This window comes from Lagenorhynchus albirostris, chromosome 15, assembly GCF_949774975.1.
Source record: "Lagenorhynchus albirostris chromosome 15, mLagAlb1.1, whole genome shotgun sequence".
NCBI lineage: Eukaryota > Metazoa > Chordata > Mammalia > Artiodactyla > Delphinidae > Lagenorhynchus > Lagenorhynchus albirostris.
Window position 1 is genome coordinate 81,140,221 of NC_083109.1, and position 25,918 is coordinate 81,166,138.

General features: G+C 41.3%; 1 protein-coding gene across 1 annotated transcript; it reads left to right on the forward strand.

Annotated features, from left to right (window-relative positions):
• The first annotated feature begins 271 nt into the window (after window positions 1-271).
• ZCWPW1 (zinc finger CW-type and PWWP domain containing 1) lies at window positions 272-25,690 on the forward strand. Its single transcript, XM_060122911.1, has 18 exons — window positions 272-406; window positions 2,726-2,832; window positions 6,550-6,606; window positions 7,418-7,671; window positions 8,158-8,236; window positions 9,332-9,449; window positions 9,746-9,903; window positions 10,246-10,368; window positions 16,189-16,305; window positions 17,039-17,159; window positions 17,783-17,858; window positions 18,266-18,370; window positions 19,290-19,373; window positions 19,976-20,042; window positions 20,455-20,552; window positions 23,737-23,797; window positions 24,497-24,631; window positions 25,191-25,690. Exons 3-18 carry the CDS (start codon window positions 6,582-6,584, stop codon window positions 25,508-25,510), a joined length of 1,941 nt encoding a protein of 646 aa, XP_059978894.1. The 5' UTR covers window positions 272-406; window positions 2,726-2,832; window positions 6,550-6,581; the 3' UTR covers window positions 25,511-25,690.
• Window positions 25,691-25,918: the final 228 nt, after the last annotated feature.

Here is a 25,918-nt window from a genome sequence, read left to right on the forward strand (position 1 = left end):
AGAGGAAGAATGGGAATCAGGGCACGATTCCCAGAGGAAGGAAAAGGCAGTCTCGGGCACAGAGTAAAGTTAGTAAAAGGAATATGTGCATGTTGAACGATCAGGCGCTATTGCTGCCACCTAAAAAAAGTGAGGCCACCGAGGATTATGGGATTTGTAGTTTTACAGGGCGTTTTGTTGGAAGATGGCGGCAATAACTCAGCTGCGCAGACGCAGAAGCCGATTCCAGTTGCGCATGCGCCTTACCTCTGCGAGCAGGCCGCCGGTGGGGGTGGAGGTGGAGCTTGTGCGCGGCCTCGCGCCTTTCCCTGGTGGCGGGAAAACTGGCTCGAGGTTTGAGGGGCTTGGAGAATCTCTGCATTACCCCACTCTGCTCCTCGCCCTTAGGTTCTCATCTCTCCAGAAGGTAGTTCCGCTTGCAGCTGAAGGTGCTAGGCGTGGCCAATCCTGACACCTGTCGCCTGAGAAGTTTTCTCTTCAGGGTGCCGTCCAACTCTTAACCCCTGTCCTCAGAATCTCTAACCGCAAACTTACTCCCAACAAACAAACAAAAGTAACTCAATATCACGGCGGGCGACGACGGACCTGAGGGAGAATGCGGATCCTGGTGCTTCCGCGGGTTGCGGGTGGGAGCTGAGGGGAAATTCTCTCATGGCGGGGGAGTTGTTGATGGGGAAGAGACGCTAGAAAGCCACTCTTTTACCCTTTGAGGGGAGTCAAGGACTTTTGGCTCTGTGGTACCTCCGGTCTTAAATGTTGTGCTTAAGACGGAATTGGTGAGGGAAGAGAGAGGGAAAAATGTGGGTCCGTCAGAGTTCTTCCCTCTGGTTTATAAGGTGGAATCAGGCCTTTTATTGTTCCAAACGTCACCTTGGTGCTCTGTGAGTCAAAATGCTGCCGGAGTCTGGGAGTCCATGGGCATGACCCCTTTAAGCGAAAACAACACAAAAAGGCTAGTTTGAGGTCGGCAATAGTTTGGGGCAAGTATGCAAGCTTTCCGGGAGTTAGATAGCAAGGGTCTGAACCAGGATCAGGGTCCTAAAGAAAGAGTCTGCTTGGGTGATAAGTCCCCGTATCTCTGTGCTTCCTTGCACTCTCCGAACCGAGAAGCTTTAGTCACCATTAATTTATTTATAAGGTTATGTAAAAGGTTTAGTTCAGGTAGTTATGACAGTAAATGTCTTGTTAGGTAGTCTGTTATGGGCAGTAAGCGTAGCGGGGATCATTTTTTCCTTCTGTATTGTTAAAAGTTTTAAATCATGCTTGCTGAGTGCACATGAGAGAAAGAAGAAAGAGACAGGAAGGAAGGAAGAGAGAAAGAGAAAAAGAACTCTTACTGACGGAGGAATGATAATGAGCAGGGATCTACATACCGTTAGACATTAAGACAAAAACAAATCAAACTCCAGCTTAAAGGATATTTAAAATATAGTCTTTATTTATTTATTTAAGAGTTATGTTTTATCTGGTGGCCATACGGAGGACTTCAAGCCTGGGAGGCAGCATCTCAAGTAACCCTGAGAAAACTCCCAAACTATAGTCTTTATTTATTTATTTTACAATATATATTTACTTATTTTTGTATGTGTCTATCTACTCCCACTAGAATGTCAGCTCAGTGAGAACAGAAACCCGATCTTTCTTGTTCTCTGCTCAAAATATAGTCTTTTTTTTTTTTTTTCAAAATATAGTCTTTAAATACAGTTTTTTGAGGCTCACGGAGTCTGTGTTAGAGGACAATTCTAAAGGGTTTCTTTTGTTCTTTTAGACCAAGGATTCCAGGGACAATATAAAGAGGGAATAATTGGATACTTAAGAGGGGAGAAATTTGTGAACATATCTAAATGGGGGAAAGGGAGAGGAGGATTAATCCTTTTTGAAAAATATTGACAAGACTGAATTTATTTAGCTAGATCAATTCTCAAACATTTTGGTCTCAGAATCCTTTTATACTCTTAAAAATTATGAAGGATTCCAAACATTGGTTTATATCTATTTATGGATCTATTGATACTAGTATATTAAAATTAAACTGAGAAAAAAATTAAACATTTATTTATTAATTTTAAAATAACGATAATAAACCCATTACATAATGTTAACGTAGATAATATTTTAATGAAAATATATTTTCCTAAATGAAAGAAAATTTAGTATGAAGAATGGTGTTTTACATTTCTGCAAATCTCTTTCATGTCTGGCTGGATTTTCATCTGTTTCTGAATTCAATCTGTTATGATATCTTGTTTTGGTTGAAGAGTATGAGAAAACCCAGCCTAACACAGATAAGTAGTTGAAAAAGGGAGGGGGCCCTCAGGGGTCTTTAGATCACACTTTGAGATCTGCTGAGCTAGGTGATTTCATTCTATAATCAGTGTCATGATTTTTAGTGTTCTAAATGAAAGAAAACTATTTTTTGGAATAGCTCATTCACCTTCCCTTGGTTCCCTTCATTATTTCTAAGTTATTTTCCCCTCCTTATTCACCCTTCTTTCTTATGTCAGTTCAGTAGTTAGGATCTGGTTATGGAACTTTCACACTTAAAGCTTTATTGGATTTTTTTGTCTCTCTTTTTTCATCTAAGGTCAGAAAAAAGAAATTAAAACCTCAAATGTTATTCCTGGGTCTAGAGCCCCCAGTCATTTCGTAGCTGGCCAGGTGAAAGTTGGTGGTATTTTGTATATTTATTAACTTCCTTAAAATTGTTTTTCTCTCTCTGAAGTAGATTTCAACATTCGTTATTGTGGAAGAAAATACTTCGCCTGAAACAGAGGAGCAGAGACTTGACTTGTCAGACGGTGACTTCCGGATTTTCCCTTCTCTATTGATCAGGTTAGAGATTTTATTTAAAAGTAATGTTCTTCATCACACCCTCACTGTAGGTTAAGGAAAGCCAGTATTCATTGCTGCTTGTATATTTACTACATCTTATTAACTCAACAATGATCCACAATTTTATCTAGTTGCTTGGGGCTCCAGTAACACACTTTTGCCTAGAGAGGTCAGTATAGGTTTAGATAATGATTTGAACCTAAATATTGGAAAAATTTTGCCTTTTTAGGTTGATTAAAATACTCTTTTTATTTTAAAAAATCACTTTGAAATGGTGGTATATGTATAAAGTGCTAGAGTTACACAAGAGGGTACAGTAGAGAGCTCATTTCCACCCCCAGCCACCCGTTTCCAGTCTGCTGAGACACTTTTGTCAGTTTCTTGTGTATTCTTCCAGAGATAGTTTACGGATACACAAGGATCTTATATAGAGGAACATTTTAAAAAATCAAATTTTGTCATCTCAGGTACACTAATTTTCATTTTGTTTTTCTCATTTAGTATAGTTTTATAATTCTGATTGTCTTCATAGGGACTTCTCAGGATCATTTTTGGAATTCTAGAGTCTGGGAGAAGATATGTTTGTCATTTATTATTATTATTCCTTTTGCAGCCTAATTTTATCCAGTTTCTAGCTTCTATTTAGGATTATCGTAAAGAAGGGACCAGTTTGCTGCAGTGATTCTCCCCCAATGTCCCACTTGCTTTTTTTCCAGTGTCAAATAAGTTTGGGAGTTGGTGGTGAAAAGTTAAGATGGAAACAATGATAAAATGTGCTCCTTGATATATAGGAAAAGTAGTTACTGCAGAATAGCGCATATCAATTATTCGCATTTATGGAATGAAGAAAAGGAACAGAAAAATACCAAAAAAAATTAAAAATACTTTATATTCAGCCATGCTGGGGCCACACTAAGTCAAGTCTCCAGTACCTTTTGAATTCCTCTTGGGATCTGGAGGGAGGAATTCTACACCCTGAACAACTGAGTGTTTAGCTTGGCCATTTGAGGGTTGTAAAATTTTCAGCCCCTTTAGAGGGAAGACTGTATGAACCCAAAGATCCATTTTATGCTGCTTTTGGATCTCTTTATAGTGGGAGATGGCAGAGTAGGAAGATTGAGTTTCAGGTCCAGGGCCTTCAAAGCACTCAAAACCAACAGCCAGAAATAAGATCACTGAGAAGAACAGACATGTTATTAGAATTTGGAAGCCAAAACCTGGGTTCATCTTGACTCTACCATGTATTAACACTGAGGTTTTGGGCAAACCACAGCTGGGTAGAAATAATATTAATGGTGGAAAGTGAAAACTGGAAAAATGTACAAGTTCTTGGAACATCACAAGATGAGTCTTGGCACTGTGCTGGGTCACAAATGACTTATAGCTGTGTAGAGATGTTAACCTCTTCAGCCTTTAGTGTGGCTGGAGGCCCCCCACTCTCATCCCTCAGTTGTATATGGATGTGGGCAGCCTGGTCCTTTTACCCTAGAGTACCTAGAAATATTTTCTGTGTTTCAGTGTGTACTTTTAATGTATGCTTTACATGTGTGCTGTGATATTAAAGTTATTGTGAAGCACTGAACTACTGAACTAGACGATTGGGATGTAGTGTAGCACAATTCATAACGCAAACTTATAAATCAGACAGATTCTAATCCTGATTTTTACCACTTTATCGATTACTTAATGTCTCTAAATCCCTCTAAGCCTCAATTTCCCCAAATGTAAAATGGTATCAATCTCATAGATTTATTGGGAGAATTAAATGAGATGACATATTCAAAGATTATAGTGAGTGCTCAATAAGTGTTATTCATTATTATTAGTCACAACTTTGGTAGAAATAATGAAGCATGCTGATATAGAACATCTGTGTTCTACATCTGTAGAACATCTGTGAGTAGATAGCTACAGATAAACTATGGATATAGAGTGAATATGCTAGATTCTTATTACTAGCTTCTCTGGGGACCTCTGCTGATTACTAAATATTTCTGAGCCATGAATAGAAATTGCGAGAATCCAGCACATTCGGAAATTTATTAGACTAGAAGATTTAGGTAAAGGGAAGAAATACATTATAGTGATGTTAATAAAGGGGGTTCTCTCTGCATAGGGATGTCTGAATTAGGTAGGAGAATTTATAGGTTATTTGTATTTTAAGTATTCAGGAGAACCTTGTGAAATGAGGTTATCCCTCTGAAGAAAACTCTCACTGTTTAACTCCCAGGACTGTCCACACCCTACTACCACTACTCTGCTACTATTTATACTTCTGGCTGTTAAAAACGTGTCTTGCTTTAATAAGAGGCACCAAATGGGGTTGCTTATGCTAAGCCCCAAGTCACTAAACCAAGACAACTTAATTACAATGTTAGGTCTCCCAGAAATGGAATCTTAAACCAGTCAGTCAGGAATTGCCTGATCATCACTAGTTGGGTAATCTGCCTGATAGACTCCAGTAGTCCCTTAAAGGAAAGTAACCTTGTATGACCAACCTGCTTTTTTTTTTTTTTTTTTTGCCTAGTATTACTTCCTTGTTCCTGCTCCCTTCTGCCTGTAAAAGTCTTTAATTTTGCATAGCTCCTTGGAGCTCCTGTCTATCTGGTAGATTGGATGCTGCCCAATTCGTGAATTGTTGAATAAAGCCAATAAGATCCTCAAAATTTACTCAGTTGAATTTTTTTTAATTTATTTTTTTTTTGGTTGCGTTGGGTCTTTATCACTGCACACGGGCTTTCTCTAGTTGTGGTGAGCGGGGGCTACTCTTTGTTGCGGTGTGCGGGCTTCTCACTGCGGTGGCTTCTCTTGTTGCCAAGCATGGGCTCTAGGTGGGCGGGCTCAGTAGTTGTGGCATGCAGGCTCTAGAGCACAGGCTCAGTAGTTGTGGTTCACGGGCTTAGTTGCTCCGCAGCATGTGGGATCTTCCCTCACCAGGGCTTGAACCCGTTTCCCCTGCATTAGCAAGCAGGTTCTTAACCACTGTACCACCAGGGAAGCCCCTGAATTTTGTTTTTTAACACATCACTGCCACTATCATTTCTACCTACTTACAAGTGCCTGCCTCATGTTGCACATGGTTCTAGGCTCTTAAAACACTAAGGATTGTTGCTGATCTTTAAAACAGCAACTTTTATTATCCTTCAGCATGTAATTGGCACTGCTGAGGAGTAGAATTGTAATCAAGAAGGTAGAAAATGTAGTTCAAGTGTCCCAGGCAAAGAGACCCTGAACCCAAGAAGACAGGTAGAGGAGAAAGTTTAAAATCATGTTCGATCAGGGCTTCCCTGGTGGCGCAGTGGTTGAGAGTCCGCCTGCCGATGCAGGAGACACGGGTTCGTGCCCCAGTCCGGGGGGATCCCACATGCGGTGGAGCGGCTGGGCCTGTGAGCCATGGCCGCTGAGCCTGCGCGTCTGGAGCCTGTGCTCCGCAACGGGAGAGGCCTCAATGGTGAGAGGCCCGCGTACCGCAAAAAAAAAAAAAAAAAAAAAAAAAAAAAATCATGTTCGATCAGTACTGTATAGCACAGGGAACTATATTCAGTATCCTGTGATAAACCATAATGATGAAGAATATGAAAAAGAATATATATAAGTTTAACTGAATCACTTTGCTGTGCAGCAGAAATTAACAGAACATTGTAAATCAACTAGGCTTCAATAAAATTTGAAAAATCATGTTCAGAGTAATAGCAGTTCATTTCTTTTTTATAACAGAGGCATAAAGAAAAGTGTAGCTTCTGAGCTGAATGATGACAACCTTGCAGAGTAAAGGTGAGTCAAGAGTCACTTTCCTCTTCTTTCTCAGCCGTTGGTCATCTGGACACCTTTCCCCCCAAAGGGAAGCTCAATTCACATGTATTTCCTGTCCACTTTGTTAAAGTTACTACTTTTCTAGACACTTTGAGTTCAATACATTTGACTTAGAAACAGTCTTATTCAAGAAATGTATGAACTCGTAGGGAGAGAAGAGACATTTAGATATTTAAAACATAAATTTGAATGTGGTAAATGCCACAGGACAGGTACAAAGTATTATGGAAGCTCAGAAGAAAGATACATTACTTATACCTGGGAGGATCAGTACAATTTTCATTGCATCGTTTGTAGATTTTGACTAGGTTTTTAAAAGTTTCTCTAACTTCCCCTAAAATTTTGTGAAAAGTTAAAACAAGCAAATTAAAAAAAATTCACATTTGAATAATTCAGCTTCCTGCATACTTATATTTATCACCTTTGACTTACTCAGTGGTTCTTAAACCTGGTAGTGCATCAGAATCATCTAGATAGCCTCATAAAATTACAGATTCTTGGGCCTCACTTCAAACTACTTCATCAGAATCTTAGGGCAGGGATGAGAGGGTGGGGGACTGGGAGGGTTGGGGAAGGAAGGCCTAGGAATCTGAATTTGTTAAATAATAATTTATTATTTTTTCATATTATAATATTAATATTTCATATTATAATATTATTAATATTTCATATCCAGATAATTCTGATATGGTCAATCAATGGTAGTGTTTGGCAATTTCTGTGTTAGATTCTATATTTCATAAATTCCATTTGATGATCAAATTTCTTTCAGAATGCGGGAAGGGACCAAAGAAAACCTTTGCCCCACCTGCACAAAAACTGCATAGCCTGATGCCCTATAACCTTAACTCATCGAAGGAGGAGATCCTGGGAATCAGTTCCCCAGAAGCAGAGACCAGGCCAAGCCTGCTAAAGGCCAGGTTAGAGAAGAAGAAGGAGAAAACAACCAAAGAGAATGGTACAAGCAGTGGCCAGGAGATAAAAGGAAAGGATCAAGACAGCAAGAAAGCAGAGAAGAAAGAAAAGGTAAAAATCACAATGATGGGCTCTAGTGGGACAGTTTCTCCTAGTCACCCAGCCTGGGCAAACAGGATCTTTTCATTTCAGAAGACATTTAAATATTTATAACATAAATTTGAATGTAGTAAATCCCACAGGGAAAATTCATCCTGTAGTTTCCGTTTTTGATTTCTTTTTGGGGCTTCTATTTTCTTCTCTAAGAGGTAAAAAGTGTTTTGATGAAAGCGTTTAGCAGGGCATACTGGGCAGGGAGGGGCTGAGGTGGGATGGAGGTGAGAGTAGAAGTAGACAGAAATTTTATAAACTTTTTTCTTTTCTTAGACTCCTTTACTCCCAGGAGATCTGGGATAGAATTTATGGAATCCTTAGGTTGACTTTATGCTCTCAGTCTTGTGAACTTACTGCCTCATCTAAAGGAGGCTTCCTTGACTAGTCACAGAGGAGGACTGGGGAAAGATGAGCAGTTTTTCTCCCCTACCCTTCTCTCTGCAGGGAAAATCAACTCTTACAAATGCAGAATTTGAGGAGATTGTCCAGATTGTGCTACAGAAGTCCCTCCAGGAGTGCTTGGGTATGGCTTATAGTGAGAGTAAAAGAGTTTCAGTTTGGCAAAGAAATTGTTATCTGAGGGGTAGAGTAAGTCGATAGCTTCTCTCCTTCCCTCCATCTTTCTAAGTAAAGAAATATTAGGTGAGACTTTGAAATATTTTTAAATACTTCATCTTCTATCAACAGGACTATAGCTAAACCACCTTAGACAGAGGGTACAGACTTTTAGAAAAGTAGATTACATTGACTTCAGAATATAAAAATAGTCTCATCTAGATTTTTAAAATGTAATTTAAATTTATTTCTATATGTTTACAATATTCATAGAAAAGATAACTTATTTTTCCCAGATTTGAAGAACTTAGTCTCCATCTCCATCTACCCTTGTATATTTCTGTTTCTAATACTGCTTTAACATATGCTCAGGAATTTGATTTTAGAATAAGGAACTCTATAGCATAGGTTGTGAGGCCTTCTCCATAAGGTCATGAGGCTAAGGACAGTGGTTTGACATTTTCAGCTATTCTTAGGTATACTTCCATTCCTAGAGAAAGTTTGAGGAGCAAATGATATAAAACATGGTACATAAAATTTCTGTTATGTACACAAAATAAAGTTAACATTACCTGGCTATCCTAGAATAGGCAAATCAATCTGGAAAGGCTTGCAGAAGGATATAGATTTGTAGTTTTTCCTGAGAATTAAAAAACTTGAAAGTTGGAACTTCCCTGGTAGCACAGTGGTTGAGACTCCACGCTCCCAGTGCAGGGGGCCCGGGTTCAATCCCTGGTTGGGGAACTAAATCCCACATGCATGCCGCAACTAAGAGTTTGCATGCCACAACTAAGGAGCCGGTAAGCTGCAACTAAGTAGACTGTGAGCCACAGCTGAGGACCCCGCCTGCTGCAACTAAGACCTGGCACAACTAACTAACTAAATAAATAAATATTAAAAAAAAACCAAAAAACTTGAAAGTTCTATGGTGTGGCAAAAGTCCAAAGGTAAGCTCTTCCAGGCAACTGATGGGAGATATTTTAATGAAAGCTTACAGTTTGGAAATAATGGAGTAGCTGTTTTCTTTAATTGCTTCTCTGCTTATAGTATTTTGTTTTGGGAGGGATGGAATCTAGCCTCGATTTTGCAGAGACTTCCTGTGCCCAGCCTACAAGATGTACCCAGTTAGACAAGGAACCAGGAATTGCTTCTTCTACTACTGATAATAATAGTGCTGATGGGTAAGTTTATCCCAGTGAGGCAAGTTGATCACAGGGTAGACTTAATATTGATAAATGGTTATCCATCTATCTATCTATGTAGTCATTTTTCATATCTCTATAGCTTTCTCTCATCTCAGGAAAGATACTTGAGTTGAGTTGGGAAAAATAGGCCAGTAGATGGATAAAATGACCTCAGGAGGCCATAGAGAGCTTACAATTCTTCTGTCCTCCTAACTTTTATCTTTGGGTTTTTTCAAAAGAGGGGTACTCCAAATTGCCCCTTTATACCTTTTAATTAAAAATCTTATTTGCAGAGAGAGGGTAGTGGTACCGCATATTCTAGAGATTTCAGCCTCTCAGGAAGGTGGAGTAATCCCTGAGATAAAGACATCTAAGCCAGGCCAGCCAGATCCTGCACCCTCTGAGAAGAAATTCAATAAACTCTCCTTAAGCAAAAGAAAGAAGGCTGCTCGTAAGTATAGTCAGATACATTTTGACACCTGGCTCAAGTACTTACTCCATGAAATTAGGGAATTGGACAGTGGGCATACTGAGAATTTTCAGCCCAAGACTTGAAACTATTGAGCTATGATTCTTCTTCCTTCTTTAACTGGCCTCTACTATCTACAGAGATTCTCTTCTTCATCTCCCTACCCTACAATGTTTTCTTCTTCTTATTATTATTTTTTAATTTATTTATTTTTTTTTGCGGTCCGCGGGCCTCTCTCTGTTGTGGCCTCTCCTGTTGCGGAGCACAGGCTCCGGACGCGCAGGCTTAGCGGCATGGCTCATGTGTTTTCTTTTATCTTCCCAGAAAATGAGAAAATGGAGAAAGCCCAAAGTGGACATGAGCACAGGCAGAAAGATCAACTGAAGAAAACAGTTCAGGATCATTCTCAGATCAGGGACCAACAAAAAGGAGAGGGAAGTGGTTTTGGTGAGTTCAGCCATGGTTTGAAAAACCTACCTTGGGCTTGAAAATTGGAGGTGGAGGAGAGAGGTAAGGGTTAGGATGTTAGAGGAAATTCTGCAAAGACTATAATTTATCCCTCACAGCTGCTTGTTAGAGGATATGGTGCTGAGGAAGAGAGAGAACTATTTCATTCATTCAGTTGTTAAGTCATATAATCCACAGGTGTTTGGTGCTTGCTAAATTCTAGGCATTTTAGGAGGTACTGAGTAAATGCAGAGGAAACAAATATGAGCCTGTCGCGCGCGAGAGAAGCTTGTGAGGAAGGCCAACAAGAAAGCTACAAACTGGGAGTAGTCCTGGGAAAGTTTCCAAGAAAAAGATATCACTTGAGCCAGATCTTGAAGTATAATTTAGTCAGACGAACTAAGGTGGGAATGGGGGTCAGAGTGATAATTATTGGCAGAGTAATGGAGGAGGGCTAATGTTTGTAGCTTTTGGGTATTTTGGGGAGTAGGAGGTTGTAGGGGTGGGGGAGATAAGGTTAGAGGCAAGTAAGCCCCAGATCTTAAAGGACCTTACAAGTCAGGCTAAGGAAGTTGGATTTTATTTTAAAAGTAAAGAGGAACGATTGACATTAAGTAGGCAAAACTTGATAAGATTTGCATTTTAGAAAGCTTGCTCTGACACTAGCATGGAAGATGGATTGGCAGGAGAAAGACTAGACCCATAGAAATAATTATCCAGGCAAGGAAGACAGACAATAGCAGTGAAGAGGAAGAGATAAAATTGAGATCTTTAGGACGCAAGATCAATATGATACGATTGCTGCTGGGTATGAGAGCTGAAGAAGAGTGAGGCCTCTAGGATGGTCCTGTTTTCCGGCATGAGTGACTGAGTGGATGAAGAATCATGATCTGAAGTGGAAAATATAGAAGAAAGAGCAAGTTGAAGATGATGGATTGAGCTTTGCCTGAGTTAGGGGGTCTGTGATGAGATTTAGAGCTCAAGAAAGGGGTCTGGGCTCTCGGAGATACAGATTCGGGAGTCATCTGCATCAATAGGAATAGATGAAATTTTCCAAGAAGAGGGTGTAGAGTGAAAAGGGAATATTGGATAAAAACCCTGGGGGAGCATAATGTTTAGGGTTGAGCAGAGGAAGAGGTACCCAGGGAGAAAGCTAAGAAGAACTAAGAGAAAGCTCAGAAAGGTAGGAGGAAAACTAGGAGAGTGTGGTATCACAGATTCCAGGGGAGGAGAGAATGTCAGGAAAGAGGGAGTGTTTAGCCATGTTAAATGCTACTACAGAGATAACAAAAAGAATAAAGATTTGAAAATCAACAGATATCACAATTAGGAAATCATTAGGGTTGATTAGAGCAACCATAGGGGTTGGTGAGGGTGAATGGCAGGTTATTGTTGGTTGAAGAATAGATACTTTTTTCAATTAGTTTAGATGTGAAAACTAGGAGGGAAAAAATAGTAAATAAAGGGGAGTGGGTATAAAGTAGATGGAAGATTTTTCTTTCTTTTTTTTTTTAGCTTTCTTTTGAAAGAAAGACACTTGACCTCTTTATTGTCAGCATATTTATATGCTGAGAGAAAATTGTTTATAGAGAGGGAGAGATTAAAGAAGAGAATGAGAAGAGAATCAGAGGGTTTATTTTGAGTCAGAAAGGACCCAGCCTTTCAGATTGGATGGAGGGAAATAAGGATGCATATAGATTTATTTATTCTTTTAACAATAGTTTTTAATGCCTTATATTATATGCCAGGCATTGTGCTGGGTACTAGAAATATATTAGTGAACAAAATAGATAATCCTTGCTGTCATAGAATTTACAGTTTTAGTGTGCTAGATAGATAACAAACAAATACATTGTGTGAAATAACCTTGGTAATATTGGGAAATTTTAGTATGATAAATAAAATAGATCATACAATATATTAGTATGTTTAAAATTTTGAAAATAAGTAGACTTAATCTGGGGGAAAACAGGCTTGCACCAAAAAAGAAAAAAACCAAAAACCAGAACGCTAAGATTAAGGAACAGTGGACTAAACAATCAGCTGGTGTCTAATAGGCATGCGTGTATATATATATATATATATATATATATATATATATATATAAATTTGGATTATAGAAGAATAATATGGTTTGTACATACTGGAAAGAAAACTCTAGGAAGACTATGCAGGTACGAAACAAGGTAGTCTAGGGCAGTAAACCACTCCTCGTGTTGTAATGACATGGCAATCAGTATAAAGAGCTGGAGGTATAAGTCTAATTTGGGTAGTCGGATGGTCTGGGTAGTAGTGTTCCATCTGTAACTCTCAGTATTAAGACGAGGGATAGATTTTAGACTGGGAGATGGAAGTTCACTCCTTTGGCAGTGCTCGTGAGTTGAATTGTGGTTGTAGTGACTGTGTAAGCCTCTTCCTATTAATGAACCACTCTTCCTGTTTTTCACAGTTGCCAAGGAGAGGTGGGTGCTCCTGGAGCAGGAAGTAGAAAGGGAGTATCCAGTAAATAAAATTTTCATTAAGTTCTGTGAAGGGAAGGAAAAGAATGTCATGAGAGGAAATGGTGGAGACCTAATTAAGATTGGGTCAGCTAGAGAAAGCATTTGTAAGGAAATAACATTTAAGCTGAAACCTGGAGCAAGACTAGAAGTTAGCAAAGTGAAGCATAGGAGACAGTTTTAGGTAAAGTGGAGATTGTCTTACTCCAGATACTAAAAGAAAGCTGGTATAATTGGGATTCAGAGAGCAAGGGAAGCAAGGCTGGAAAGTGACTCTGGATAAATGTTAAGGAGGTAGGCAGTGGCTAGATCAAAGACCATGTTACAAAGTGAGAATTTTATCTTAAGTGTAGTGGGAAGCCCCTGGTGGGTTTTAACCAGGGAAGTGACATCATCAAATTGATGTTTTAAAAGTACCCCTTTGGTGATTAATTGGAGAATGGAGTATGGGGAGACAAGAGTAGACCAGCTAGGAAGTTAGCGCTAGGATTAGATATTTTGGTGGCTTGGATTAGGATGATGAAGGAGACAAGAAGTGAATGGTTTTAAGATATATTTTAGAGGTAAAATTTTCAGAACTTGGTAATGAGCTGGATATTGGGAGGTGAGAGAGAGGAGAGGGTTTGTCAAAGATGATTGGCTTCTGGCTTGAGCAGTTATGTGAAAGGAGGTGGGAAAAGACAGTTCTGTAGGATAAGATCAAGCATTTGGGTTTGGGCCCATTAGGTTTGAGATCGTTGTGAGACATCCAGATAGAGATACCAAAGAGCAAGATGGCTATAGGAACCGGGAGCTCAGAACGGAGGCTGTTAACGTACTTCTGTGTGTTGTCAGGTGTGAAAGTGGATTTCAAAGCTGAGGGAATGGATGAGCCGGCCTCAGGAGAAAGTGCAGCATGGGGAGTGAAGACTTTGGAACTCCAACTTTGGAACTCCAACTCAGGGATTTAGAGGCTTTGGAACTCCAACTTTAGGCTTTGGTTTAGGCTTTGGAACTCCAACTCAGGGATTTAGAGATTGGACAGAGAGCGAGGAGAATTCAGTAAAAGAGACTGAGGAGGGAGTTACCAGAAAGATGGGATGGGGAAATGGGAGAATGAGGGATCACAGAACCCAAGAAAGCTAGTGTTTCAAGAATGAGCAGTCAACTGAAATGCTCTTGACCTGTGTCTATGACATCAGCCTTCATTATCACGGAGGCACATCGTGAGCCTCAAACACTGTTTTCAAACACCTCTTCTTTCTAAGTTGCTTACGAGGAAACTTTAAGGAACTGTATGTCTTTAAAAACTGTCATTGGAAAGTTCATCCTAAACCATAAATATCTAGTTTTATAGCATTAGGATGATTTTCCCCCACTCATTTCCTCTTTAATATTCATTATTTTTACAACCACCGTTTATTTGATTGATCTCTGTTCACTTTTATGGTCCCTGGCCCTTTCCCCCACTCTTTTCTTCTAGTCTTTCCAGGTCACCTCTGTAAACATCCAAAACTATCATTGGAAACTGTCTCTTCAGACTAATATATCATTCTCAACCAGTACTTTATTCTTCAAAATAAAGTAATGGAGAAGGTGATCCATAATATGAGATATTGTGAAGGGACCCAAATGTAAGCCAACTGCTTTTCTGAGGGATGATTTTGGTGGGATGGAGGGCACCCTTATGTTTCGGCATTCAAGGTAAAATTTGACAGTGGGAGAGTGAACTAACTAGAGAAACATATTGGTTGATATTGTTAGCTGTGAATATATAGTATACCAGCTAAGTATACCTTAGCTGGTCAGTGATTTTTCTCTAGCAATGCTCAGTCAAATGAGTATAGGCACAGAAAAAGGAGAGTGGGTTCATTCAGAATTGTGTTTGCTAGCTGGGCAGGAGGAGGGACAGAGGGAAAGGGAGTTGTTGATGTCTGCAAGAGAATCTAAGGAAATCAAACCTGCGTAAGTACAGAGTGAAGAAAACCAGTTAATCTTAATTGCTACTAGATTGAGAGTAAGGTAGGGACCAGTTGATTGGAGATCTAGATAAACTGAAAGTTGCCACAGGGGTCTTGGAGCAAGTAAGGTGGAAGAATGGGGCATTTTTATCAGAGAGGGGTTTAGATAAGTGGTTCAGGGGAGTGCGCGGTCCCTGCAGATGACTGGGTGTGGCATGCAGGGTGGCAGTGGGTTCCTGAGGTGAGGGGGTGACCGAGGTGGCATGGAGGAGAACATACGGGGTGCCTTGTGAGTTTACTCCTGTGGCTGTAGTGGTCATCTACGAGGGCAGGAGGTGGAGAGAAGACTGAACCAGATGCCAGCATCGTGACAAGGGTGATGAGAGGGCAGTGTAGTCCCATGGCATAGACCTCGAGGGAGGAAGGATTTTATAGGAGGGAGGATAGTAATGGTCTGCAAGTGTCAATGGGGAGTAAGGATGATGCTGACCCCACTTTCTGGCGTGGGGTGTGTGAGAAGGACAGGCTCTTCTTAAAGGGCTTCAGCGGTGGGGTGGGGTCGGGTTGGGGCAGTGTCATTAGCGCATCACCAGATTTCAGAAGGGAGGCAGAATTTCAGAGAAGAGATTGAAGACATGTGGACTTTTGTTGCTTTTGTTTGGAATCCCAAAGACTATAGTGGAAGAGTTTGGGAGGGAGAGAGGAGAGGCTGTGTGGGACGTTGGGTCAACTTAGAAGATGTGGGGGTAGAGAAAGGTGGGGATGAGAGTTTGGAAGGTAATGGATAAAAGGAGTGTTTGGCCATTGAGCCCAGCCTGAAGTAAACAGTTTGAGAAACGATAGGCTTAAACCTGTCTTTTGGAGAGGGGTGAACTCAGGGCTGTTGGTCCCAAAGGCTGCAACTTGGTGATTTGGTGTCAGGTTAATTTGTTGAGGTTGAAACAGGAACTCCAGATGCTGTGCACAAAAGAAGTGCTGGTTAGTCCTTCAGAAGAACTTTTTAGTAGTGACATGCCCTCAGAGAAATGAGGCACTAGCCAGAAATATGCCAGACAACCTTTTTAAGAACTGTCAATACGGGAAACACTCCTTTCTGCCTTGGGGGAGGAGAGATGATAGCATGGTATAGGAGAAAGATTGAGATGTGAGACCTGGGCTCTAAGTTCAGCTTTGCCACCACTTTAGACTGATCTTTAGCAGTCAGTTATCTCCTCTGAGCTTTTGGTTTTACCATTTATAAATTAGGGATTGGATGAGTTGATCTCTAAGGCTTTGTGATTCTGGCAGAGGTGGTGGTGGCAGGGAGTATATTGATTTTAATTAAATTGAAGAAGGAAGAACATATTTTTGAGTCTCTTATATCAGGCTTTTTCCTGTGACAGGTCAATGTCTAGTCTGGGTCCAGTGTTCCTCTCCAAACTGTGAGAAATGGAGGCGGCTACGTGGGAACATTGACCCCTCAGTCCTCCCAGATAATTGGTCCTGTGACCAGAATACAGGTAGAATGGAGTGGAAATTTTTTTTTCAGTTTTTATTGTTCGTCCCTTTCTTTCCCTGCTTCCATCCTTTAGATTAAATATGACAAAAGTATATTTAGGACTCCAGGGGTCCTTGTAGTTAGTGTTTGGGGAGAGGGAGGGATCTTGCTGTCATGACAAGATGAATCTGGCATAAAGGGCTAGAGGAAGACACCCTGAAGAGCTATGTTGTGAGGAGAGTCCTGGAATCTAAACATATGTTCTGAGTGAATTCCATCTTCTTCAGCATTGGTTTGAGCCTGTCAATCTGATTAGATTGTTGGTATTGGGTTGGCAGATAGGAAGGGATATGGGATGTATGGGGAAAAGCCAGTGAGAGAGATTCAGTGTCTTAGAATTCTAGAATGTTTGAAACTACTTGAAAGAGATTAGGAAGCTCTAGTCTAGCCCAACTATTTTACAGATGAGAAAACAGAATATCAGAGAAATTACCTTCATGATGTTACACTGATGGAAGCAGGGTCAGACTCGTGGGATGTAGGTAGAAGTTTGGAGTCTCTTTCTACAGAGCATAACGAGGCAACTCTCCTCCTTCTCCAGGCTCTGGCTGCATTTCCTTCATGGGTCTCCCAGGTGTCCTTTTGGTCCTACCTGCTGCATATACCAATTTCTTCTTGTCCTCTCCTCTGCCCTCATCCAGATTTTCACCTTATGAGGCTCTTTCCATCCCTTCATTCCTCCTCTCTTTTGGCAGATTTGGAGTATAATCACTGTGATATCCCTGAGGAGACCTGGACAGGGCATGAGAATGAAGTGGCCTATGCCTCCTACATCCCAGGATCCATCATCTGGGCCAAGCAATACGGTTACCCCTGGTAGGGCGCTATGGCAGAGTCAGAGCATCCTTCATGAACTTGGGAGTGGTAGATTCAAGCAGGGAGGGAGGAAATGGAAGGGATTTATAATGGAAATGGTACCTGCCTTAGAAAGAGCATGGGTGAGGGAGAATATAAAGTGCTAAGCTTGGAGGCTTTGAAAGAACCTGTTTTCTAGAGGTTTCACGATGGAGGTGGTATCTCCCTGGAAAAAAGGGTTGGACAGTTCTACCCTGGATGGGTAGAAAGAGAAGAGTGGCTCTAAGATATTTTTTTAGACATTGGAAAATGAGAGATATACAAAGTAAAGAGAACAAGGAAGGGTGGAATAGCTTCTTTTTTGGAGATGTCCCTAGTCAAAAGATTTTTTTCTCAGGGTTGCCAGAAGGCCTAGAAGGATAAGGTATTTTTACTAGAAAGATTCTGAGCTTCTTTGTACATTGATGAAAGTCACTTCAATCATTTGGTAGTGACCACTGTGGAGGGTTGACAGAGGGGTCTATTTTGGGGGTCCTTTATTTGCGAAACATATTGCCCTTTTATGTACATGTATATTGATGAGTTTGTGTTCTGTTCACCTAACCCCTTCTCTTCCATCCCCTACACCCATCTGTCTTCTCCAGGTGGCCAGGCATGGTAGAATCTGATCCTGACCTGGGGGAATATTTTCTTTTTGCATCTCATCTTGATTCCCTGCCAGTGAGTTCTCCTGATTCAGGGTGGGTAGGTGCTCAGGCCAAAGTAATGAACAAATCCATCCTAACAGATGTACATAGTTAGAAATATAGACATAGCCAGCAGACACAAGCAGAAACAGATTCTTAGCTAGAGTGACAAAAAGATATAGAAACAAATTTGTATCTAATTAAAATTTATTCATTACTAGGACATTCATGTTTTGATAAATATGCTTTGGTTAGGACTCCTGAGGTCAGGATGGAAGAACAATGGAATGAGGTGGGATATGTGGGTCAGGTTTAAAGGAACAGAGAAGGCCCAGCCCCTCCTTCCTTGTAAATCCTCAGTTCTTCTCCTGCCTTTTCTGGCTAGAGGGCCAAAGCAAGAAGAAGGACAAGAGTCTATAACAGAACCATCTTTTATTACAGTCCAAGTACCATGTGACATTTTTTGGAGAAACAGTCTCTCGTGCTTGGATCCCAGTCAACATGCTAAAGAACTTCCAGGAGCTATCCCTGGAGTTAGCTGCAGTGGTGAGCAACCCTCAGGGGTCAGTTGTGATATAGGGAACTTGAAAAACTAAATCTTCTCTTTATTAAACCTGATTTCTCCCAGGGGAAGCTGTGTGAGGAGAAAGTACATATCTGACCAAGTATGCAAGGGTGAGGTTATTCATGAGGTACACTTCTTTCTACCAGGATTGCAGCAGGATAATGATTTTTCTTAGTCTCTTTCCCTGTCTGCAGATAGAGGGCCTTCCTAAAGACCATGGTTTTCTACAGTTTAGCCAAAGCAGGTGTGATAGAAATGAAGGCACAGATTAACTTGGGGTTTCTCAGTCTTGACACTTGACATTTTGGGCCAGATAATTTTTTGTTGTGAGGGGATTCCTAGGCATTGTAGGAGGTTTAGCAGCATCCTACTGGCATCTAGCCAGTAGGACCCCTAACCCTAGCTGTGACAACCAAAAAATTGTCTCTAGACATTGCCAAATCTATTATGGGGGGGGGAATCTCCCCTGGTTGAGAACCACTGAATTAACTAAATAATATTTCTTCCCTATAATCAGTTTGGGCTTGATGAGCCTTGCAAATGAGCAGAGGTTTAGGAGCTCAGGGACCTTAGAAAATCAGGCAGTGAGTACTAAATCAAGCAGCTGGATCTAAAGAAACTTGTGAGAAGCTTAGAAGTACAGTCATCCGAACTCCTTTAATTTTGCCTTTACAAATTTCCATGGGCTTTACTTTGGAGAGGACACCAAAATGTTGGTTGAAAATTTTGCTAGGAATTGATGAAAGGTTTGTTTGGGTATAAGACGGGATTGTGTCTCTGAGCTCAAAAAATTAAGAATAGGAGTATCATATCAATACCAGAAACTGGAAATAAATGTAAAGGTAATGTCTGGTGAGTAGCAGTTTGTTGGAGTTACTTTTCTGAAATCTTTCATTTCAGAAAAAGTGCAAGAATAAGGACTTCAGCCAGAAACTGGGGGCAGCCCTGATGATGGCTCAAGAGGCAGAGCAGATCAGTATTCAGGTGGGAAAGTTTAGATCACATACCTGCTTCTCTTTGGGACTTGGGACACAAAGCAAGTTATGCATTTCCTACTGTAGAAAACCGGCTGTCCTTCCCCATTACACAGTCTTAGTCCTACAAGTAGTCTTTTCTTCCCAGCCCAGCTTCCCTTGATGCCTTAAATCATCCATTCTTTTCCCTACCCTTGGACAAATGGGATCTTTTCTCAGTCCAAACAGGGACTGTTAGTAGGGGGAATCCCACCAACCTATTTAACTTCGAGTCTCAGGTGTATGTACCTTATCTTCTCTCTTATGTGGAGTCAGTTTTTACCCTCAGATTCTGCTTTTGGGTGTGGTAGAGAATGACAGTGAATTTCCCCTTCCCAGTTATTAACTGAATTATAAACAAACTGGAAAAAGAAGTTATAATAATATTGTATATTATAATATTATAACATTATAATAGTTAAGCTCTACAAAATCTAGATAGAAAGTATGAAATTTCAAGTGAAAATGGTATGGAATATTAATACAAATTCTATAACTAAAAACCTTGAAGACAGGACAAAAATAGCCCCTGGGAGAGTAGTAGATGATGCTTTTGTTTCTTGGTTCCCTCAGGAGCGGGTTAACCTGTTTGGTTTCTGGAGCCGATACAGTGGATCTGACTACAGTGGGGAAGGAAAAGGTAGGATAAGTAGGAGGTTAAAGACTAGAGAGAGAGGGAAGGGATTCCTTCATGAGGGCAGCAACTGAAGCTTTTATTTTATATCCAATATCATCAACCTAGTTCTGGATTCTATAATAGGTGGCTCTTCATGAATGCCATTGACCAAGTGTCCAGGATGGATGGATGCACAGATGGGTAGAGAGAGGATTGGAGAAAAAAAGGGAGTAGGGAGGGAGGGTGCATGTTGAATAGTGACAGGACTTTGAAAAGGGTGGAACCATGATAATCTAGGATCAGATTTCGTGGAGAAAATGTGACTTGGACCTGAAAGGCAGAATTAGAAGACTGATTCTCTGGGATCAGCTCCACTAACTCATCACCTATTTTATCGGATAAATTATTTAGCCTTTCCTTCCTATTCCTGTTCTAGATGTAATGCTCTCTGGGGCTAACAGCTTAGATTCCTGCTTGGAGAAAGAAGAGGAAGAGTCAGAGTTGGAGGAAGAGGAGGAAGAGCAACAAAAAAAAGTAAGATTGATCTTGGGGATTCCTTTTAGGAGATTGCTGTAGGCCATCTGGTTAGCATGGATTTATATTTTCTAATGAACCGTCCTGTCCCTGCATCAGAGTAGCCCTGACTGGCTGACTGGTTTTATTTCTTAGGGGGTCTTCAGGGAAGGAGAGTCTCCTCTTTCCTCAGTTATTCTCTCTAATATCTCATATCTATAGGAACTTATCTTTTTTTTTTTTTTTTTTTTGTGGTACGTGGGCCTCTCACTGTTGTGGCCTCTCCCGTTGCGGAGCACAGGCTCCGGACGCACAGGCTCAGTGGTCATGGCTCACGGGCCTAGCCACTTCGCGGCATGTGGGATCTTCCCAGACCGGGGCATGAACCCATGTCCCCTGCATCGGCAGGCGGACTCAACCACTGGGCCACCAGGGAAGCCCACTCCTGCTTTCTTTTGATTAGTGTCAGCGTGGTATATTTTTCTGCATCCATTTACTTTTACAATCTATATGTGTCTTTATATTTAAAGTGGGGTTCTTGTAGGCAATATATAGTTGGGTCTTGTTTTTTGATCCATTCAGACAATCTGTGTCTTTTAATTGGTCATTTTAGACAGTCATTTAGACTGTTGATGTTCAAAGTAATTATTAATACAGTTGTATTATTATCTACAATATTTGTTACTGTTTTCTATTTGTTGCCCTTGTTCTTTCTTCCTACTTTTGTCTTCCATTCTTTTTCTGCCTTTTGTGGTTTTGATTGAGCTTTTATATGATTCCATTTTCTCCCCTTCCTTAGCATATCAGGTAAGATTTTTTTTTTCCTTTGGCTTCTTTCAGGACTTTAATTTTCTGTAGTTTGAAAATAATATGCCTTGGTGTGACTGTTTGGCATTTATCCTTCTTGGTGTTCTCTGAGCTTCCTGGATCTGTGGTTTGGTGTCTGGCATTAATTTGGGAAATTCTCAGTCATTATTGTTTTCAATATTTCTCTTTTTCTTATTCTTCTGGTATTCCCATTACACATATCTATACATTCTGTAGTCATCCTACAATCTTTGGATATTGCATTCTTTTTTCCAGTCTTTGTTCTATTTGATTTTCAGTTTTGAAGGTTTCTTTTGAGATATCCTCAAGTTCAGAGATTCTTTCCTCAGCTGTGACCAGTCTACCAATAAGCTCATCAAAAGCATTCTTCATTTTAGTTACAGTGTTTTTGATCCTCAGCATTTCTTTTTGATTCTTTCTTAGGATTTCCATTTCTTTGCTGACATTGCTCATCTGTTCTTGAATGCTGTCTACTTTAGCCTTCAGAGCCCTGTGCATATTAATCATATTTGCTTTAAATTTCCAAAATGATAATTCTCTAGCATGTTTGGTTTTGATACTTTTTTAAAATTAATTTATTTATTTTTGGCTGCTTTGAGTCTTCATTGCTGCACGCGGGCTTTCTCTAGTTGCAGGGAGCGGGGGCTACTCTTTGTTGCAGTGCGCAGGCTTCTCATTGCAGTGGCTTCTCTTGTTGTGGAGCACAGGCTTCAGTAGTTGTGGCACGTGGGCTCAGTAGTTGTGGCTTATGGGCTGTAGAGCGGAGGCTCAGTAGTTGTGGCTCACGGGCTTAGTTGCTCCGTAGCATGTGGGATCTTCCCGGACCAGGGCTCGAACCCGTGTCCCCTGCATTGACAGGCGGATTCTTAACCACTGTGCCACCAAGGAAGTCCCTGGTTTTGATACTTGCTCTGTCTCTTCAGGTTGTGTTTTTGCCATTTGATATGCCTTGTAGTTTTTTTCTTGATTGCCAAACATGATGTGCTGTAAGTATATCTTTAGTAATGTGGTGGTAAGGTGTCAGGGGAGGGGAAGTGTTCTATATCCTGTGATTGGGTCTAAGTCTATTAATGAACTTATGCCTCTGGACTGTAAACTTCACAGTGTTTCTTAGTTTTTTCCCACCCCCTTAGGTGGGGCAGGGTGATTAGAGTGGGCTGAAGTTGGGTGTTTCCCTATCCCCAGGACAGTTAGGCTCTGTTAACACCCTAGTAGGTTAGGCTCTGGTTAACTGGTTTCTCCTGAGGGTAGGTTTTGTTAAGAAGAACAGAATGCTCTGGTATATTTCAAAATGGTTCTTTCCCCCTCTCCCTGCTGGAAGCATGAAGGAGTTTTTCTCTGATATTTTCTGTGAGAATCTGGTTGAGCTCCTGGAAGGAAAACTCACAAAAAGTCTGGAAGTTCCCCATGACTGGGTATCCCTGGAGTTTTTAACTCTCAGACTTGTCCACACTGAGCAATTCCTTTATTACTGTTGAGGTTTTCCTATCCTGACACTAGTTCTCTTGGTGGTTTCTGCTTGTGAGTGTATGTTCTGATACGCATGACTCCCTGTATTTGCCTGTGTATCTTCAGTTTTGAGGGCAGAGGTTTTCCCTGTGTCCTCACTGTTCTTATGGATCTAAGAAGAGTTATTGGTATTTCAGTCTGTTCAGCTTTTTAGTTGTTGTTAGAACACAGTTACAGCTTCCAAGCTCCTTGTGTGTAGATCTGGAAACTAGAAGCTCTGAAGTGTATATTTTTCACTTTCTCTTTTAATTTTTAATTTACCAGTTTTTATCATGTTTGTGGCCTAACTTTATTTCCTTCTGTTGTGCATAAAGCCTTGCATTGACTAATAACAAATAGAATGGGAAGGATGAACATTTTTATCTTTGTTGTCATTTACTTATTTATTTTTAAACATTAAAAAAAAATTATTTATATATTTTGGCTGCATTGGGTCTTTGTTGCTGTGTGGGGGCTTCTCTAGTTGCAGTGAGGGGGGCTACTCTTCATTGCGGTGCATGGGCTTCTCATTGCAGTGGCTTCTCTTGTTTCGGAGCACAGGCTCTAGGCGCATGGGCTTCAGTAGTTGTGGCATGTGGGTTTTAGAGCACAGGCTCAGTAGTTGTGGCACACGGGCTTAGCTGCTCCGCAGCATGTGGGATCTTCTTGGACCAGGGCTTGAACCTGTGACCCCTGTATTGGCAGGTGGATTCTTAACCACTGCACCACCAGGGAAGTGCTGTCATTGATTTAAATTGTATCAGACTCACAGAACCTAATTTGAGCTCCCTTAAGTGCACTCATCATTTCTGTAGCGTCCCACTCTATTAAATCACAATTATGTGACTTCATTTATATTTTCTTATTTTTCTCTCCTTATTTTTCTCAGGATCCAACTTTGCCTGGTCCCAAGCCAGCCAAAATTCAGACAAAAAAACCCAAGGCAAGAGGTAAGCAAGTCAGCTGGAAATCAGACATGTGCTACAGTTAAGGCAAGGCAGAAGCAGAGAGTGGGAGGGTCTGCATGTGGCTGGGCCTTACTGATGTCTCAGCTCCAGAACCTGAGAAAATGAGCAAGACTCATGCTAGGGGCTTCCCTGGTGGCGCAGTGGTTGAGAGTCCACCTGCCGATGCAGGGGACACGGGTTTGTGCCCCGGTCCGGGAAGATCCCACATGCTGTGGAGCGGCTGGGCCTGTGAGCCATGGCCGCTGAGCCTGCGTGTCCGGAGCCTGTGCTCCACAACGGGAGAGGTCACAACAGTGAGAGGCCCGCGTACCGAGAAAAAAAAAAAAAAGAAAAACAAGACTCATGCTAATGTTGTCAGGGAAGCTGTAGCCTTCTCACTTCTGTGAGTTGAATTACAAAATCTTAGGTTAAAGGTGGAATGAATGTTTTAAATTCTTAGCCAAGAAGGATGACTCCTTGGAGGAGGCGGGTTCTGAGGTGAACTATAAAGAGAAGACCCGGGGGGAAAAAAAAGGAAATATTTGGGGAAAAGAAAGGAACCAAGAGGACTCACTAGATTGAAAATGAGCAGAAGATGCAAGGCGGAGGACAAATGTGGGGAGTCTATGGACCCTAGGCATGCTGTCACTCAGTGAGAAATAAACCAATGTCCTTCACGGTTGGGGGTTGGGGGTGATGCAGGTGGAGCACATGGACGAGATGGAACCCCGCAAAGGAAGACAATGAAGAGATCTCTGGGAAATGAATCTGCAGCTCCATCTTTACCCATCATGGGAAAGAAAAAAGGGCATGGGAATTCAGAACCTGAGCAGCCAGGTAAGGCTCAAGACTTGGGGAGAACTGTGGGGAAATGAGGTTCATGTCTGCATTTTCCCTCCTTTGATCATTTTTTAATAATTTCACAGCTTTTCATTACTTAAAAAAAAAAAGTTTGGCCAAAAGGGTGTCATCCAAATTGTAGAACACAGCACACACTGTAGAAACATTTAGTGGTTATTATTCGATTTGATTCAGGGACATTCAGGGATAGGAGAATGGTAAGGAGGTGGGAATTAACATTTATGGATATTTCCATGGGCCGGCTAGATAGATACTTCTATACTTGTTCCCTTTAATTCTTTCAGTATCTCTATGGCTGGATATTTGCCATTTTACAGATAAGGAGACTGAGGTTTAAAGGGTTTAAAGTTTGCTCAAGACCCATGTCTAGCCTGTGGATCCAAGTCTTTCTGACTCCAAACCCCATTTTCTTTCTTTTAAGAAAGGTCATCTTTTCCAGAGATTGTTTTGGTAATAGAAATTTAGGAGTTTGACTTGTATAAGGTGAGGACAGATGACCCAATAAGTCTCTCAGTTTTATCACTTTTTCATTTAGGCCCTAAGAAAAAATTTAAAGCTCCCCAAAGCAAGGCCCCAGTAAGCAGCTCATCTGAGGAAAAAGAAGCTAGAATAGTGCCAGAGGTCCTGACCCCACCAGCTCCTCCCGGGGCCTGTCCCGTGGTGGGGAAAAAAGGGCCTGCACCCCAGGAGCCATGGCCTCAGGAAGCTGGAAGTGTCCTCTCTGATGATGGAGCCTCCAGTGACCTGGACCTGGACCAACTCATGGAGGATGTTGGAGAAGAGCTGGAGCAGAGGGAGGAGCCACAGCACAGAGACGACGCAGGGGAGCTCGCCGTGACCTTCTGTGAGGAATAGCTGTGGGCTCGCACCTCCTGCCTGCTCTCTCATCCCTTCTGTGGGAGCAGGAGGCAGAGCCTCTCAGAGGATCCCCGAGAAGCTGATAAATGTTGGGGTTGTTCATTGGCTGTGAGGTTGGTTGGCTAAGGTCAGAGTTGTGCAGTTTATGTTAATAAACCAGGTTACTGGTTTAGTTGGTTTGGTTCGTCTCAACCACTTGCTTTCTTTTGGCTTCTCTCCCTCCTCCTCCGTGTCACTGTGGCACGTCATGCTTTCTGGTGGGAGGCCTGTCAGTATAGGGATCTGGGAAGGCGATGACACCCGAGTCCTAGGAGAAGGACACTGAGAAGGGCAGGTCTGGGTTCAAATCCTGCCTCAGCCACTTACTAGCTACATGGCCTTAGGAAAAACACTGTACCATTCTGG